The sequence below is a fragment of the Schistocerca cancellata genome, chromosome 5 (assembly GCF_023864275.1).
Source record: "Schistocerca cancellata isolate TAMUIC-IGC-003103 chromosome 5, iqSchCanc2.1, whole genome shotgun sequence".
NCBI lineage: Eukaryota > Metazoa > Arthropoda > Insecta > Orthoptera > Acrididae > Schistocerca > Schistocerca cancellata.
In genome coordinates, this window is record NC_064630.1 from 34,147,219 (window position 1) to 34,164,290 (window position 17,072).

The 17,072-nt window shown below is 38.8% G+C and overlaps 1 protein-coding gene across 1 annotated transcript in view; it reads right to left on the reverse strand.

Moving 5' to 3' along the window:
• LOC126187388 (autophagy-related protein 2 homolog A) overlaps positions 1 to 17,072 on the reverse strand; it is a 495,539-nt gene that overhangs the window by 190,136 nt on the left and 288,331 nt on the right. The window contains exons 24-27 of the mRNA XM_049928440.1: positions 6,387 to 6,973; positions 6,132 to 6,304; positions 1,794 to 2,050; positions 1,601 to 1,718 (exon numbers count right to left, since the gene is read on the reverse strand). Coding sequence (XP_049784397.1) covers positions 1,601 to 1,718; positions 1,794 to 2,050; positions 6,132 to 6,304; positions 6,387 to 6,973 — 1,135 coding nt within the window. The remainder of the gene's footprint in view (positions 1 to 1,600; positions 1,719 to 1,793; positions 2,051 to 6,131; positions 6,305 to 6,386; positions 6,974 to 17,072) is intronic.

Consider the following 17,072-nt stretch of genomic DNA (forward strand, 5'->3'; position numbering starts at 1 on the left):
ATTACTATTATTATTATTATTATTATTATTATTATTATTAAGTTAGTACAATTTACTCACACCACCACTGCAGACACTTAAATCATGTTAATACTAGTTTTCATACTAAAATTATCATTTTCTTAGATAACTATGATATAATATATACTGTATGTGTGAAACCCTGGTCTGATTGAAGAGAGGGTCTGATGGCCCTCTTAGATCAGGTTAAATGAATAAATTTTTCCCTTACTCCATTTTTGAGTGGTACAGGAAAGGAAATGACTACAGCCAAGTTACAAACAGCCATTCCGCACAGGTACAGGTATGTTAAGGGAATGTAGCACTCCTAATTCCCCTGTTTTCTGCTTTGAATTTAAAGAAACTGTACATCCTGTACATTATATATCTCACCTGTTTAATGTAGAATTTGGCAATTCCCACCATTATAAGCAATGATAGCTCACAACAAGTGGAATAAAAATTCTCTAAAAAATTCACAACAGCCATGTTTAGTGCTTACACTGACTACAAAATTCTTAGCAGTGTGCTTACTGGCTGCTGGACAATGTACAACATCAGGTGTGTAGAACAAGCCTAAATTAGACATCTTTCTTTCGTGGTTGACAACTGTAATGGTACAAGATACCCCCACCATACAGAGGCTTGCAGAGTTTGTATATAGACGGAGACATAGACCAGCAATATTATAAAATTTTTAAAGGGCATTTGAGGTACATTAGCAGATATTGTTTAAGCCATTCATAATCCATCCTCTTGAAAAATACCATCCTCGAGAAGATCAAAAATCTCACTCCTGCTACTTGTTTATGTGTCAACATTATTTTACAATGCAGGAGAGGAAACAAACTTTTGTCCTCTCATGTTTTCTCTAGGTAATTCATTAATGGTGCAACTTCGGATTTACAGCCGAGTAGTCAACCCCATTTTATGCACCAAAATGTATAAAGTGGAATTAGCACCATGGAAGCCTACTGTTAATGAAATTTTTATTATGTGAACTGATGCAAGCTATATAACGTACAAACAGGACTACTGCATGAGACCCCACGCATCCAAAGCAGAGCTCTTTTCAAAGTCGACTAAAATACTGAAATGAAATTGCAGAAATGTCCTCCAAGATCAGCACATGAACCACTGTCCTCACTTGAAAAGTTCTCAAATAAACTGATTATCCAAATCAGAGGTGCTATCAGTACCATTCAGTATTAATTAAAACATCTCCTACATTTTTGATCTAATGCAATTAAACTGGGCAGTAATAAGAATAGATCAAATTACATTCTAAAATTTTACCTATGCTGTAAACTGACTGAAAGCACACTAAATGTTTGGTGTAGATGAGTACATTGTACCTACAAGACCTAAATGTTCATTAAATAAACATTCATCACCACCAAAACTTTAAGTTGTGCCATGCGATTCGTTTCTCCATGCAAAAGGAAGTAATTGGCGTACTGGATAATGATCACTAGCTGTATGCTACATATGAGGTACATAAAGTATCAGATGCAAAAAAGCAAAAACCACGGTATCCAAAAATTAACCTAAAGCTACTTATTTACTTTGCATTAATGATGATATTGAAGAGTGAACTCACTTCTGTAGGACTGGCTTTTGAGAAAGAAACACCACTACCTGTGACTCCCAGTCGAATTTCACTTGGGGATCTAACTACGTGATGAGTGGTGAAAGGAGGTGAGGATGGGCAACTTTTGCTGTAACAGAAAAAGTCTTGTTTAATTAATATAGTTTTACCCCATGGACATATTTGTAATAAAGGCAAAACTCACCATTCTACCCTGTAATGTTCATCTATCTTGACTTGTTTCTTAATGGTTTGTGAAGAATCAGGAACTGCAAAATCTTGTCCACCATACATATGCCATACAACACTCATTTCTCTTAGTGTATAGCGAAGAACAGCAGCAGGAAAATGTTTTGGTGCTTTCAGGAGATCAGTTTTTCCCAGTGGAACAGAGAAATGGTTGTCTATTATTCTCACTGGTTCTTGTATCAGCATTCTTACTTCTGGCAAACCATTACGAGGCTACAGAGAAATAAAAAAGAAAACCTTACAGTATATGTAGAGCTGAACAATATGAACATTAAATAAAAATACCTCCAAGCTACCATTTTATAAAGTGCAACAAACACATGATATTTTCATGCACATGACAGCTTGGCCAGAAATAGACAAACAAGAACATGACTTAAGTTTCCAGAATGAGATTTTCACTCTGCAGCGGAGTGTGCGCTGATATGAAACTTCCTGGCAGATTAAAACTGTGTGCCGGACCGAGACTCGAACTCGGGACCTTTGCCTTTCGCGGGCAAGTGCTCTACCAACTGAGCTACCGAAGCACGACTCACGCACCGTCCTCACAGCTTTACTTCTGCCAGTACCTCATCTCCTACCTTCCAAACTTAACAGAAGCTCTCCTGCGAACCTAGCAGAACTAGCACTCCTGAAAGAAAGGATATTGCGGAGACATGGCTTAGCCATAGCCTGGGGGATGTTTCCAGAGTGAGAGCTTCTGTTAAGTTTGGAAGGTAGGAGACAAGGTACTGGCAGAAGTAAAGCTATGAGGACATGGTACGAGTCGTGCTTGGGTAGCTCAGTTGGTAGGGCACTTGCCCGCGAAAGGCAAAGGTCCCGAGTTCGAGTCTCGGTCCGGCACACACTTTTAATCTGCCAGGAAGTTTCACACGACTAGAGTGTTTGTCTTTCTTGTGACTCACATACCTTTACCTTTTTAATGGATAAAAACCAGGAAGGGGGGAGGGGGAGGGGGGAGGGGGAGGGGGAGGGGGGAGGGGGAACAGGTATTTTTACAGCGAAGTATTGGTTGCTTCATTAATAATAGCATGGGAACAACAAACAGATCCAGCAGTGACAATCTTGGAAAAAAAGTGTGGAGTTCTCCTCCCACAGGAATACAAAAATATCAGACAAAAAAGTTATGTTAATATTTGTTGATTCTAAAAAGGCATATGATTCTACAGACAGAACCCTGAAGAAATTTGCAGTAGATAGAAAAACTCTGGAAATAACTAAACAAACTCTTGCACACAGAGTAACTAAAGTTAAATACCTTGGAACAACTTTTAGTCCCTTCCAAATTGTATCAGAAGTCAGATAAGGGGATTGTTTGTCACCATTAGTATTCAACTGGGTGCTGGAAAAAGTTATACGAAGAAGAAAAACGATAAGTTAATAACTACATAAAGTTGGGTAGTGTGAATGACACAATAAATTGTTTAGCCTTTGCAGATGATCTCATAATAATACATGGAACCTTGGAGAATGCAAAGAAAAGACTAAAACGTCTGAAGGACACAGCTGAAAAGGCAGGTCCGCAAAAAGGCAGTGGAGTAATGAAAGTAACTCTCCAAGAATTTTAAAAACCAAGTATGGTAACATAAAGAGAATATAGAACTTTAAATGTCTGAATGAAAATACAAATATAGTGCAAAATAAGCAGTTAATATTAGAGCTGAGAAAATGAAAACCGCGTACATGAAAGTGAGAAATCTGCACAATAATAAATGTTTTTCTTAAGATGTTAAATATAGCAATATAATATAGTGATAAACCATAATTCCTATTTTTATATGGATGCAAAACATCATCAGATGATTCAGAAAAGAAAGAAAGATGACTCTTGCAAAAAAAAAGGTAGGTTCAAATAAGAACAAACACGTCAATTGCATCTTGAAACCAAATAAGGAAATATATACTCATTCTGCCCTAAAATAATGGCTAAGGTCAGGAAAGGCATGTTACACTCTATGAGCACCTAGAGAGAATGATGGAAGCCAGACTAACAAAGAAGATCCACACATTCTTCCAAAACAGAAAAAAAGACAAAGAAAATGGATGGAGAGACATGGCAAAAATGGACTTAGAAGAAATGCAGACTGCACAGGAGACCTTACTCAATGGAGAGAAATTCAGACTAGAAATCCAGAAATTCAAAGGTCTTCATAAAGAAAAAAACAAACATAATAAAAACTGGAGTAAAATGATCAGATAAGAGGAAAAAATAAAAGAGTTTTTCAGAATGATGAAGGAAAAGAGTAATAAACAGTTATCCTGATGTGCTCCTTATGATGCCTTAAACAAATATTTTTAATAATTCTTAAAATAAGCTACATAGATTCTCTAATATAAAAGAAAGAACAGATACAAAATCACAATGGAGAATTATGTTCATAAAGAGTTGGGGATGATTTGAGAGAGAGAGAGAGAGAGAGAGAGAGAGAGAGAGAGAGAGAGAGAGAGAGAGACAGAGAGAGAGATTGCACAGAAGTGTAAGGAAGAGGAAAGTACAGAGTGAGTGTGAGAGCAAGAGCAGAGGAGTAGCTGCTTCCTTTCTTTAACTGGCAGTAGTTCAATGATGATTGACAATGATACCACAATTTGCAAAATTTGAGACCCACTCCTTGAATGTCCATGAATGCTGAATATTTTTCCACATCAACACAGTACATACTGTTATTGTCCAGCAATCCTCTGCAACCCAATGCAACGATGGTTGCATAGCAACTAACGCTAGCCTCATACAGTTGCACTCGCTGGCTTGTCACTAATATCAAAAGGCATCAGTGACACTTGTGTCGCTTAGCAATGTTGTGATACCCAGCCAGCATAGAAGTGACATCTGCTGTAATCAATCAATGTCAGCTGTGTTCACTAAATATATCGCTAACATCTTAAGGTCCCTACATGCACTCCATATTGAAATGTTTCATGGCTTGTTTTCGTACTGGGGGGTGATAAGAATGGGCGGTTGAAGCAGTCCAGTAGTCAATCTGCAGGTTTTGTATTTTACTGAATTTTCCAATTCTCTTATGTTTTCTGTCAGTTGCCGTACAGTATCAAAACTGCAACGGTTCTGCTACACGGTGCCCTTGAATTGTGAACCAGCTTCTCCTCTGTGGGGGATCCACAGAGTCAATGATGCTGAAAGAAACTTTTCCTTCTATCTAGTGGAATAACACAACCAGAGAAGTTGAACTCAATGTATTTCCTATAACATACATTCATAACTTCTTCTAATGGATAGACTACATAGGTGTTAAAAATCTGGCCAGGTGTTTCCATAAGTGCATCTCGAAAGAAACTCTGAACATTTTTTTTTTTTTTTTTACAGTAAAATCTGAACAATTGCCTTTTCGGTGATGATTTCTTTGACGTCATGGAGGTCACATGCGCTCCATACCATTCACTCGCGGCCCCAAGCAGCAAACAACTACACCCAGCAGGAAGAAGCACCAGTCCGCAGCCTTCACTGCCGATAGCAGAGGATTCATACAATTCTGATCTGCACAAATCATAAAAAACTTCCAAAAGTGGAATGCCTGCTACTTACTAAATACCTTAACCCATGAACATCTTTTATCAGCCAATTGATATCAAAGACGTAGAACATCTCGTTCTCTGAATGAGATGTTACACCTCAATATCAGCATATGTAGTACCAACCTAGATACAAATGTTGTAGGAAAGTTCTTGTAGAATGTAAATAGTTTAGGATTAAAGGAGACCATTCAGCGAAATGCAAAAGCATTGAGTTGTTGATAGGCAGACACAAAAGAAGGAAAACTTGCTAGCTTCCAGAGTTATCCTTTGATGAGTTAGAGTACAACGCGCACACGCACACACGCGCACACACACACACACACACACACACACACACACACACACACACACAGAGTCTCACACATATGCATACATACGCCTATGCCCTTACTTGATACGGCTAGACTAAAGTCTAGCTGGCACCAAGTAGGGGAATAGAAACGTGTGTGTTAACATACTTTACTCTGAAATCTTCAAGTGTCCTTTCTTTTGCATATCTCTTGATGGACAAATTTCAATAACTCAACCTAGATACATACATTTCACATAGTACCAACCTAGATAGATAGATTCCCTAAGTATGTAGTGACTTTTGTGCCACCCTGTATGCTGTAGCTCTAATAAATCATTTCCACAGGCACATAATTTTTAAATAATTTGAAAAAAAAAAGTCACATCAAGACAGAAAATAAATTATGTAAACCACAGCTCCGTATTGTGTGCACAAAACTGAAGAAAAATTATATTTATTAACAAATACACTTACCAGGAATCCTGATCCAGCCTCTTTATCCAGAATACAGAATTCATCCTCCCAGTTGTCATCTTCCTCTTGAGATAGCTCTGAATCACCCGAGGGCTTTATGGGAATTGGTTGATTCTCGTCAGGGAAAAAAAATACCTCCACATCTTTTTTGTTTCTCTGAGAACGTGGTGATCCTTCATAAAAGCAAGCAAGTCAGGTGAGTTAAAACACACACAATAACAGAGACAACCTAGATACAAAAAAAAGTCTACCTACTTGACTTAAGCCCAGTATCAGGAGACAGTGTTTCCCTCATTGCTTCTTCCATCATGTTATGCACATGAGCGACTTGTGATTTAGACAAGGTGTCTGATCCAGGTTCTTGCCTCGTAGTTGTTAAATCTCCAGTGTTTATTAGGACTTGATCAGCACTACTATGATTCTGCACACTGATGCTTTCAGGACCAGTCTCTACATCAGTTTCAGTTCCAATTGGTCTCAAATCACCATCTGATGCAAAGTATGTAAGGAGCTCAGCCAATGCCTTGGCTGTATCAGCACATGTGTGTATATGTAGCATATTGTTGGAAGCACGGAGATCAATACGAGGACCACCTGATCCTTTGTCACTCAGGCGCAAAGACAATTCAAATAGTCCCATATCAAGGACACAGACATAATCATTACGCAGATCCACTGGACTATTTTGCTGCTGCTGATTCAAACTGGTCTTATTAGATATATAAAGTGCTGAATCTTCAGCAATGAAACGTAAGGTTGATGTGCTAGTCTGTGCTGCTATGTTGCTTGAAATGCTGAAGCTACCAACTGTAATCAATGACTTAAGTGGTAGATACAGTGGTCTGCAAAAGAGAAAATATCTAACTGTTTACAGCTGTTATGATTTGTACTACAGAAGGTAGTAAAAACAAATTTTCACAGTCTTAACAAATTTTGTCAAAGAAAAAGAATGTCACAGAACTGTGCTGGATATTGATTCATCTGATGTGTTTGACTCTTAGAAACTATTTATCACTAAAAGGTGTTCCAGTTTGTATTGGAAAAAAAAAATCTTTTGCCTTGTTAAAACGATAGTTCTAAATATTTGCTACAGTGTTAGAATCAGAGAAATGTGTATTTTATAGCTTTGAACTAATTCCTTCTGCCTTCAGTTTCCTATATCTACTTGAGAGCTGATGAAATTCCATGTGGTCAACATTTTATTTTGTAAAAATATGGCATTTGAGACTTTCATCACTATTTTTTATTTATTTACTTATTTATTTTATAAAAAATAAAAAATAGCGATCAAAGACTGAAATGCCATATTTTTATTTAATGAACGATTGCGGCAATTCTATTACGACAATCATGTCTAGTTTTGATAAATTTCATTTTGTGATTTGGAGATATATTCATAATTTCCCATTTACTTTCTATTTTTAATTGCTTTGTAGTAGATCTTATTACACTATCTGATACAATTTTGGATTTCTTCTGACACACAATTTTATTTTTATAGGAATGCAGAAACCTTTTCTTCACCCTGGAGATTTTTATGCCAGTTGTAAGCCAACTTTTAATTCTGGTCATTTTTAAACTTGGAAGGGTTTGTTAAAATAATAAGGAAATATTTCAAGCATGGAACTGACATGCTATTTGCATCTGATTCATTAAACATTTCATGCCATGGATACCATATTAACAGTAAGTAGAAGTTCGCAAAATTAACAACACTGAAGTCCTTTCAATAATTCACTCTCATATCCCCCTCACCCTCCCGCTGTTTTTTTACATTGTTTCTTTGAGAATAATAAAGTTCCACAATTGCTACAGCCCTTATTGAACACCTTAGCACTAAACAGAGAGTAATCTTCCTTTGAAAATATGACCTAATTTTAATATCCCTAGTAATTCTTGTTTGTGTGTTTGCTGCAGGCATTGCACAAAAATTCACTGTCATGTATGGTAATTAATTTCTGCAATTAGAAGGTTTTAAAGAAATCAGTGTTACATTCACATCATTATTGCTGATCGTGATGTACTTAATTCCTCAAGTTTGAACATGAAACTTTTTAAAGTTTCCATAAAGTGAACTGCATAAATTCACAACTACTAGATGCCAAACAATTAAGTTTGACTGATGTTAAATTTCAAGGTCCTCCAACAATTTATCCTTGAAATTTTGCTTTGTAAAGATAGTTCACTCTGTTTTTACAATAAGATAACCAGGGCAAGCTGTTCAAGATGGCTAACTGATTTGCTCACATATTTTGTCATATTCAAATATAATTCATTTAAGAGTGGTTGATATGCATAAATTTTGCAGTGAATGCACACAAGAGAAAATTTAACAACTTACACTGTGTATTAACAAATCACTAATACGGTTTAAAATTCAGTTGGATGCCTAATTTTCTAATATATAAATAAAAAAACTGCAGTGTGATCATTTTGATTTAAGGACAGACAGGGAAAATCGGTGAACTTCAAGCACAGTTACATGAAGCTAGATAAGATTTGCTGAGGTCAAGAGAGAAGTGACAGAAGGAAGCTGATTGGCTATTGGCAGTTAGAAGAAAGGCTGGAAGAAATCACAAACAGTCAGAGTTTTTGCAGATAAAACACAGATTTAATCAGATGTGAGAGTAAAGTGGACAGAAGCCCCAGACCGTAGGAGGAATGAAAAAAAAATTGACAAGAAATAATAATGTACTACCAAGAAAATACCATGTAATTTAATACATTTTGTTCTAATAGAAGGAAACATTCCATGAAGGAAAAATATATCTAAAAACAAAGATGATGTGACTTACCAAATGAAAGTGCTGGCAGGTCGACAGACACACAAACGAACACAAACATACACACAAAATTCTAGCTTTCGCAACCAACGGTTGCCTCGTCAGGAAAGAGGGAAGGAGAAGGAAAGACAAAAGGATATGGGTTTTAAGGGAGAGGGTAAGGAGTCATTCCAATCCCGGGAGCGGAAAGACTTACCTTAGGGGGAAAAAAAGACAGGTATACACTCGCACACACACACATATCCATCCACACATACACAGACACAAGCAGACATTTGTAAAGGCAAAGAGTTTGGGCAGAGATGTCAGTCGAGGCAGAAGTGCAGAGGCAAAGATGATGTTGAAAGACAGGTGAGGTATGAGCGGCGGCAGATTGAAATTAGAAATTAGCGGAGATTGAGGCCTGGCGGATAGCGAGAAGAGAGGATATGCTGAAGGGCAAGTTCCCATCTCTGGAGTTCTGACAGGTTGGTGTTAGTGGGAAGTATCCAGATAACCCGGACGATGTAACACTGTGCCAAGATGTGCTGGCCGTGCACCAAGGCATGTTTAGCCACAGGGTGATCCTCATTACCAACAAACACTGTCTGCCTGTGTCCATTCATGCGAATGGACAGTTTGTTGCTGGTCATTCCCACATAGAATGCATCACAGTGTAGGCAGGTCAATTGGTAGATCACGTGGGTGCTTTCACACGTGGCTCTGCCTTTGATTGTGTACACCTTCCGGGTTACAGGACTGGAGTAGGTGGTGGTGGGAGGGTGCATGGGACAGGTTTTACACCGGGGGCGGTTACAAGGGTAGGAGCCAGAGGGTAGGGAAGGTGGTTTGGGGATTTCATAGGGATGAACCAAGAGGTTACGAAGGTTAGGTGGATGGCGGAAAGACACTCTTGGTGGAGTGGGGAGGATTTCATGAAGGATGGATCTCATTTCAGGGCAGGATTTGAGGAAGTCGTATCCCTGCTGGAGAGCCACATTCAGAATCTGATCCAGTCCCGGAAAGTATCCTGTCACAAGTGGGGCACTTTTGTGGTTCTTCTGTGGGAGGTTCTGGGTTTGAGAGGATGAGGAAGTGGCTCTGGTTATTTGCTTCTGTACCAGGTCGGGAGGGTAGTTGCGGGATGCGAAAGCTGTTGTCAGGTTGTTGGTGTAATGCCTCAGGGATTCCGGACTGGAGCAGATTCGTTTGCCACGAAGACCTAGGCTGTAGGGAAGGGACCGTTTGATGTGGAATGGGTGGCAGCTGTCGTAATGGAGGTACTGTTGCTTGTTGGTGGGTTTGATGTGGACGGACGTGTGAAGCTGGCCATTGGATAGGTGAAGGTCAACATCAAGGAAAGTGGCATGGGATTTGGAGTAGGACCAGGTGAATCTGATGGAACCAAAGGAGTTGAGGTTGGAGAGGAAATTCTGGAGTTCTTCTTCACTGTGAGTCCAGATCATGAAGATGTCATCAATAAATCTGTACCAAACTTTGGGTTGGCAGGCCTGGGTAACCAAGAAGGCTTCCTCTAAGCGACCCATGAATAGGTTGGCGTACGAGGGGGCCATCCTGGTACCCATGGCTGTTCCCTTTAATTGTTGGTATGTCTGGTTTTCAAAAGTGAAGAAGTTGTGGGTCAGGATGAAGCTGGCTAAGGTAATGAGGAAGGTTTTAGGTAGGGTGGCAGGTGATCGGCGTGAGAGGAAGTGCTCCATTGCAGCGAGGCCCTGGACGTGCGGGATATTTGTGTATAAAGAAGTGGCATCAATGGTTACAAGGATGGTTTTTGGGGGTAACGGACTGGGTAAGGATTCCAGGCGTTCGAGAAAGTGGTTGGTGTCTTTGATGAAGGATGGGAGACTGCATGTAATGGGTTGAAGGTGTTGATCCACGTAGGCAGAGATACGTTCTGTGGGGGCTTGGTAACCAGCTACAATGGGGCGGCCGGGATGATTGGGTTTGTGAATTTTAGGGAGAAGGTAGAAGGTAGGGGTGCGGGGTGTCGGTGGGCTCAGGAGGTTGATGGAGTCAGGTGAAAGGTTTTGTAGGGGGCCTAAGGTTCTGAGGATTCCTTGAAGCTCTGCCTGGACATCAGGAATGGGATTACCTTGTCAAACTTTGTATGTGGTGTTGTCTGAAAGCTGACGCAGTCCCTCAGCCACGTACTCCCGACGATCAAGTACTACGGTCGTGGAACCCTTGTCCGCCGGAGGTTAATGCTATTGGTAGGTGGAACTTCACAAGTCATGGCCTGCATCTCTATACAAAAGGGAAGGGTAAACTGGCCGGGATGATAGCAAAATCTTTAATGGTGAGGGGGTGGGTGAGAGGGAGGAGAGGGGGTTACTGAAACTCATGGGGTATGTCTTTTTTATGCTAAGTTCAGTGTGTAGTGATACAAAATTGCAAGGAATCAAACATAATGAGAATCTCAGACAGGCAGGCGTTAGAGATGTTAAAATATCACAAAATTCTCATAAAAGTACAGTGAAAAATAATGTTAGTATATTACATCACAATATCATGGGATTTAAAAAAAGCTTCTTGTTTGTGCAGAAGATTTAGAAACTGAAGGTGGAATAGATGTACTATGCCTGTCTGAACATCATATAGTCACAGATGTGTCACAAGATAAATGTAGATGGATATAAAGCTTTCAGCACATATAAGTAGAGACACTATGGAGAGAGGAGGAGCTGCCTTATACGTTAAAACTTATCATGGAGTGAAAAATTTAGAAACTGAAAAATTGTGTGTATAGTACGATATAGAAGCATGTGCCTGTGAGCTTATAGTAAATAATGGTACTTTTTGTATAATTGTAGCTGTCTATATATCCCCATTAGGAAATTTTCAGCTCTTCCTGAAGAACGTAGATTCTTTGTTATGCTAGTACAGTAAAGCAGCACACTGATAGACAATGTTTTTACAGACCAAGATGAATTTAATCAAATCAATACTTTTACTGTTAAGAATGGTCTGTTTGATCACGATACAAAGCTAGTTACAGTATATTACATAGCTCCATACAGTAATACAAAACAGTCCTCCAAAATACAGTGTTCAACTAACAATTTAACAATTGCAAATTTTAGGGAAAGCATGCAACAGTTAGACTAGGATGAGGTGTACAGTAAACATGGTGATAATTTAAAATTTAACCTATTTCATGATACCTTTGTGAGTATATTTGAAAACAGTTTTCCTAAGAAAACAGTGAAATATAGCTATAAGAAACCATCTAAAAAGCCGTGGCTTACTAAAGGGTTAAAAATATCTTATAAACAGAGAAGGGAAATGCATTAATGATCAAGAAGCAGTGAAATGTTGTAAAAACTACTGCATTGTATTAAGAAAAGTTATTAAAAAGTCCAAAAGTATGTGCATTATGTTTGAGATTATCACCTCTGATAATAAAATTAAGCAGTTTGGAATGTTGTAAAAAGGGAAGCAGGGTAACAGAGTACAGAAAGACTTTATTTCTATCAAACTCAATGAGAAGATTGAAATTCAACCCACCTCTCCAACTGAAATTATGAAAACAATAAATTCACTCAAAAGTAAAAGCTCACATTGAATTGATGACATTTCCAACAGAGTACCAAAAGCTTGTTCCCAACAGATAAGTAGGATTCTCAGCCACCTATGTAGTAGCTCACTGAAACAGGGCATTTTTCCAGATAGATCGAAATATGCTATTATTAAACCATTGCATGCAAAAGGGGATAGGTCTGATGTCAACAACTACCACACAATGTCACTTCTGACAGCTAGCTACATCCAAAATTCCTGAAAGAGTAATGTATTCAAGAGTAGCTTCACATCTCTGTAAAAATGAAGTACTAACAAAATGTCAATTTTGGTCACAGAAAGGCTTTTCAACAGAATATGCTGTATATGCTTTCACTGTTCAAATATTAAATGCTCTGAATAACTGAAAATCACCTATTGGGATTTTTCCTTATCTCTCAAAGGTTTTTGACTGTGAAAATCATGAAATTCTTCTACATAAGCTTAAGTATTGTGATATGAGGGGGACAGTGCACAAATGGATTAATTCATATTTAACTGGTAGAATGCAGAGGGTTGAAACTAACAGTACAAATAGTCTGCAAAAATCGGCATAGTCCTCTAATTGGAGAGGTGTCAAGAATGGTGTCCCACACAGTTCAGTCTGGGTCCCTTATTGTTCTAAATATACATTAATGACTTGCCACTCTATATTCATGAAGATGCAGATGAAATGTTACTTTATAACTGTATAAAAACTAGCCCCAATTTTAATTAACACCTGAAAATATTATAAATAATTTTACAAATATAAATAAATTTGTATAGTAATTGAAAGAAATTGTGTACTAATGGGATAATGTGTTTTCAATTATTCATGAATTGAGTTAAAATGTGTAAAGAAAATGCTGTTAAACAAAACGTAGTAAGTACCTTAATTTGTCTAGCACTATAAGAAAGCGGAATGCGTCTCTTTCTCTTGTCCTCTGCTATCGAGATAAGCTGTGTACGTGTCACTTATATACTTTTGTTGAATAATTATGTTAATTTGATTTTAAGTAGCTGTGTTTCATTTGAGGATCTCTTTCCCTGCTATTCATATTATATGTGATTTTATTATGGCTTTTTTTTTAGTCTAGTTTCAGGCGGCATCAAAAAGAAGTTACTGGTCCACTGTTCGGTGGCCAGGGCCGAACACTGTTAGTGTGCATTTGCCATTTAACCCATCAGCTTATAATTCACACGTCCCTGAGGTAATTTTTACTGATCTTTCTGTCTCAAAATTCTGGCAATGTTATTACGTGAACTGTGTAATACTGAGATCGGTCATTGGCCTCCAAGCAATGTTGTCTACCAACACACTCACCGGTCTGCTGTACTAATAATGCTGGACGGCAGAGTTCCACTTGTGTTAAAAAAGAGAGTAAAATTTTTCTGTGCTGTTTTATCATTTTAATAGCATTGCCTCCAGCACATCAAGAAACATTCATGTAGTGTTCTCAACCAGTACTTACCAATTATTCGATGCTTTCTAAAGAGTCATATTTACTAGCAGAGATAAAATCCATTAACATTCCATTTTAATTAATTAATTCATATCTATCTAACCAACAATAATAGAAAATACCTTATCTTATGTCTTTCATTATTTTTTAATTGACAAAAAGCTAATTCTATTTGCTCATGATTCCCATATGCAATCACACCCAACAAACAAGAATTAGCTGATGAAATTGTAAATAATGTATTTCAGAAAATTATTAAGTGGTTCTCTGCAAATGGGCTCTCACCAAATTTTGAGAAAACACATTATATATAGTTCTGTACAGTAAATGGCAAAACACCATTGATAAATATTGACTCTGAACAGAAGTCTGTTGCTAAGACAGAATTTCTGAGTGTATACACTGATGAGAAACTGAATTGGAAGAAACACACTAATGATATGCTAAAATGTTTAGGTTTAGCGACTTGTACTATTAGGGTAATTGCAAATTTTGGTGATAAACCTATTAGTAAATTAGTCTATTATGCCTATTTTCATTCACTGCTTTCATATGCCATCATATTTTGAAGTAATTCATCATTAAGAGAAAAAGTATTCATTGCACAAAAGCGTGTAATCAGAATAATAGCTGCAGCCCACCCAAGATCACCTTGCCGACATATATTTAAGGAACTCAGGATATTCACAGTACCTTTACATATCTTTACTTATGATTCAAAAATGATAGTGAAGTGCATAGCTACAGTGCTAGAAGAAAAGATGATCTTCACTATTCTGGGTTAAATCTTACTTTGGCAGAGAAAAGGGTGAATTATGCTGCAACGAAAATCTTTTGTCATCGCCCAAATAGCATTAAAAGTTTGAAAGATAGCCAACCAGCATTTAAAACCAAGTCAAAAGAAATTCTGAATGACAACTCCTTCTACTCAACAGTGAATTTTTAGATATGAAGTGGGACAACAAATTATAATTGTATTCATGATCAATGGAAGAAGTATTATTGTAATGTGATGTAATATAGCAGGGTATGGGTGGGGGAAGATGATGTGCTGCATGTGAAAGTGTGCAGGGATGTGGTGGAGACAGGGTAGGGGTGCTAGGTTCAGAGTTAGCCTGCCCTCCGGGATCTACAGCAGTAGGCACATCAACTCAACAAACTCTCCAACCTGTTCACCTACTCCTTCTGCCTTAGATTACCACTATCCACCACCTCTACAAGAGCCTCCATCAAACCTCCCCAAAATCCCGTCATAGCCAACAAATCTACCTCACAGACGTATACTACATTTACCACACACTCAGAAACTCACTCCCATCATCATATAGAATCTAGAACCTAAACAGACCAATACACAGTCATGAACATCTTCTCAAAAAGCTTACATCCCACAGAAGTATCAGTCTATTCCAATTGCCTTACCTTTATCCCCACTCCCAAGTTCAATCATTCTGAACTTGCTAAAACCTTTTTCTCCTTCTGCTGGTCTCTACAGTGGAAACACTTTTGGCCACCAGCACTACCAATCAGGCTCAATCCAAATGCAAAATTAACTCTGCCTGATTCAGTGTAGTCTCCCATCCAACTGTGATCCACCCTCTGCCCATAAATCACCTCTGTTAACTTTCCAAATTTCTTAACATAAAACCTCGTCTCACAATCATTGCCCAAATCTCTTAATGGAAACCAAATTTAGATCTTCAGAAAGAACTGCAATCCACCACCTGAAAACTGATCTTGATCATAAAGTCCTTCCTGCCGACAAAGGCCTCATCACTGTAGGTATCAACAGCAGGGATTATCTGGTGGCAGGATTCCACCAGCTGTCAGACATGTCCACCTACAAACTCTGGCATTGTGACACCAATCCAGAAATGCAGCAAGATATCCAGTCCCTCCTCAAATCCTTAGGCGCATGCCAGAGCCTCTCCCGTAAGTCTGTTTCTCTCCTAACCCCTACCACTCCCCACACTTCTACATGCTTCCTATTTCATAAACCTAACCATCCAGGATGACACATTAAGGCTTATTACTGTACCATTACAAAGAGGTTCTTTGCTCTTGTGAGCCAATACCTTCAGTCTATTAAGCATGACCTACATATTCCTATATAAAAAGACACCAATCATTTTTCCGACGATTCTTCACAATTCTTGCCCTTTTAGCACCTGGAACCTTGCTTGTCACAGTTGATGCCGGTCCCTCTACACTAACCTCCTCAATGCCCCTGGTCTTCCTGCTACTGAACACTACATTTCCCAATGCTTGACTGACCTCATACCTGCAACCTCCTTCCTGGTCACCATGAACAGCAGTCTACTTGCCCACAATTACTTCTCCTTTGAAGGCATCACCTACAAACAAATCCATACTAAAGCAAAGGGCATCCACATGGCACCATCATATGCCAACCTTTTAATGGGGCTCACTTATTATTAATGGGCTGTCGAGAGGCATCCTTCTTAACCACCCAGAACCCCAAACACCTCACCTGGTTCACATTTGATTATGGAATCTTCATGATGTGGACTGAGGGTGAGGACACCCTATTCACATTCCTCCAATACTTCAACCGCTTCTCCCCCATTTGCTTCAACTGGTCCTCCTCAAACCAACAAGCCACTGTCCTCGATGTTCCACCTCAAGGATTGCTACTCAGTACCTCCATCCACATCAAACCAACTAACAACCGACAATACCTTGATTTGAATAGCTGCCACCCATACCATACCAAGAAGTCCCTTCCATGTAGCCTAACCACTAGTGGTTGTCGCATCTGTAGCGATGAGCAGCCCCTCTCCAAATATGCCAAGGGTCTCACTGAGGCCTTCACAGAGTGAAATTACTCTCTCAACCTTGTTCAGAAAGAGATCTATGGTACTTTGTCTCTCCAATTACCTACCTTCTCCCACAAATCCACTGTCCAGCCACAAAGGTGCACTCCTCTCATGACTCGCGGCACTATCCAGAACTGAAACAACTCCATCACATTCTCCACCAAGATTCTGACTACCTCTCGTCATGCCCTGAAAGGAGGAATATCCTACCCCCTATCCTTGCCAATCCTCTCACACTGGTATTCCACCAAATCTATGCAATCTTCCTATCCAGTCCCACTCCACCTCTGCTCCCAACCTTGCTCTTAGCTCATATCCTTG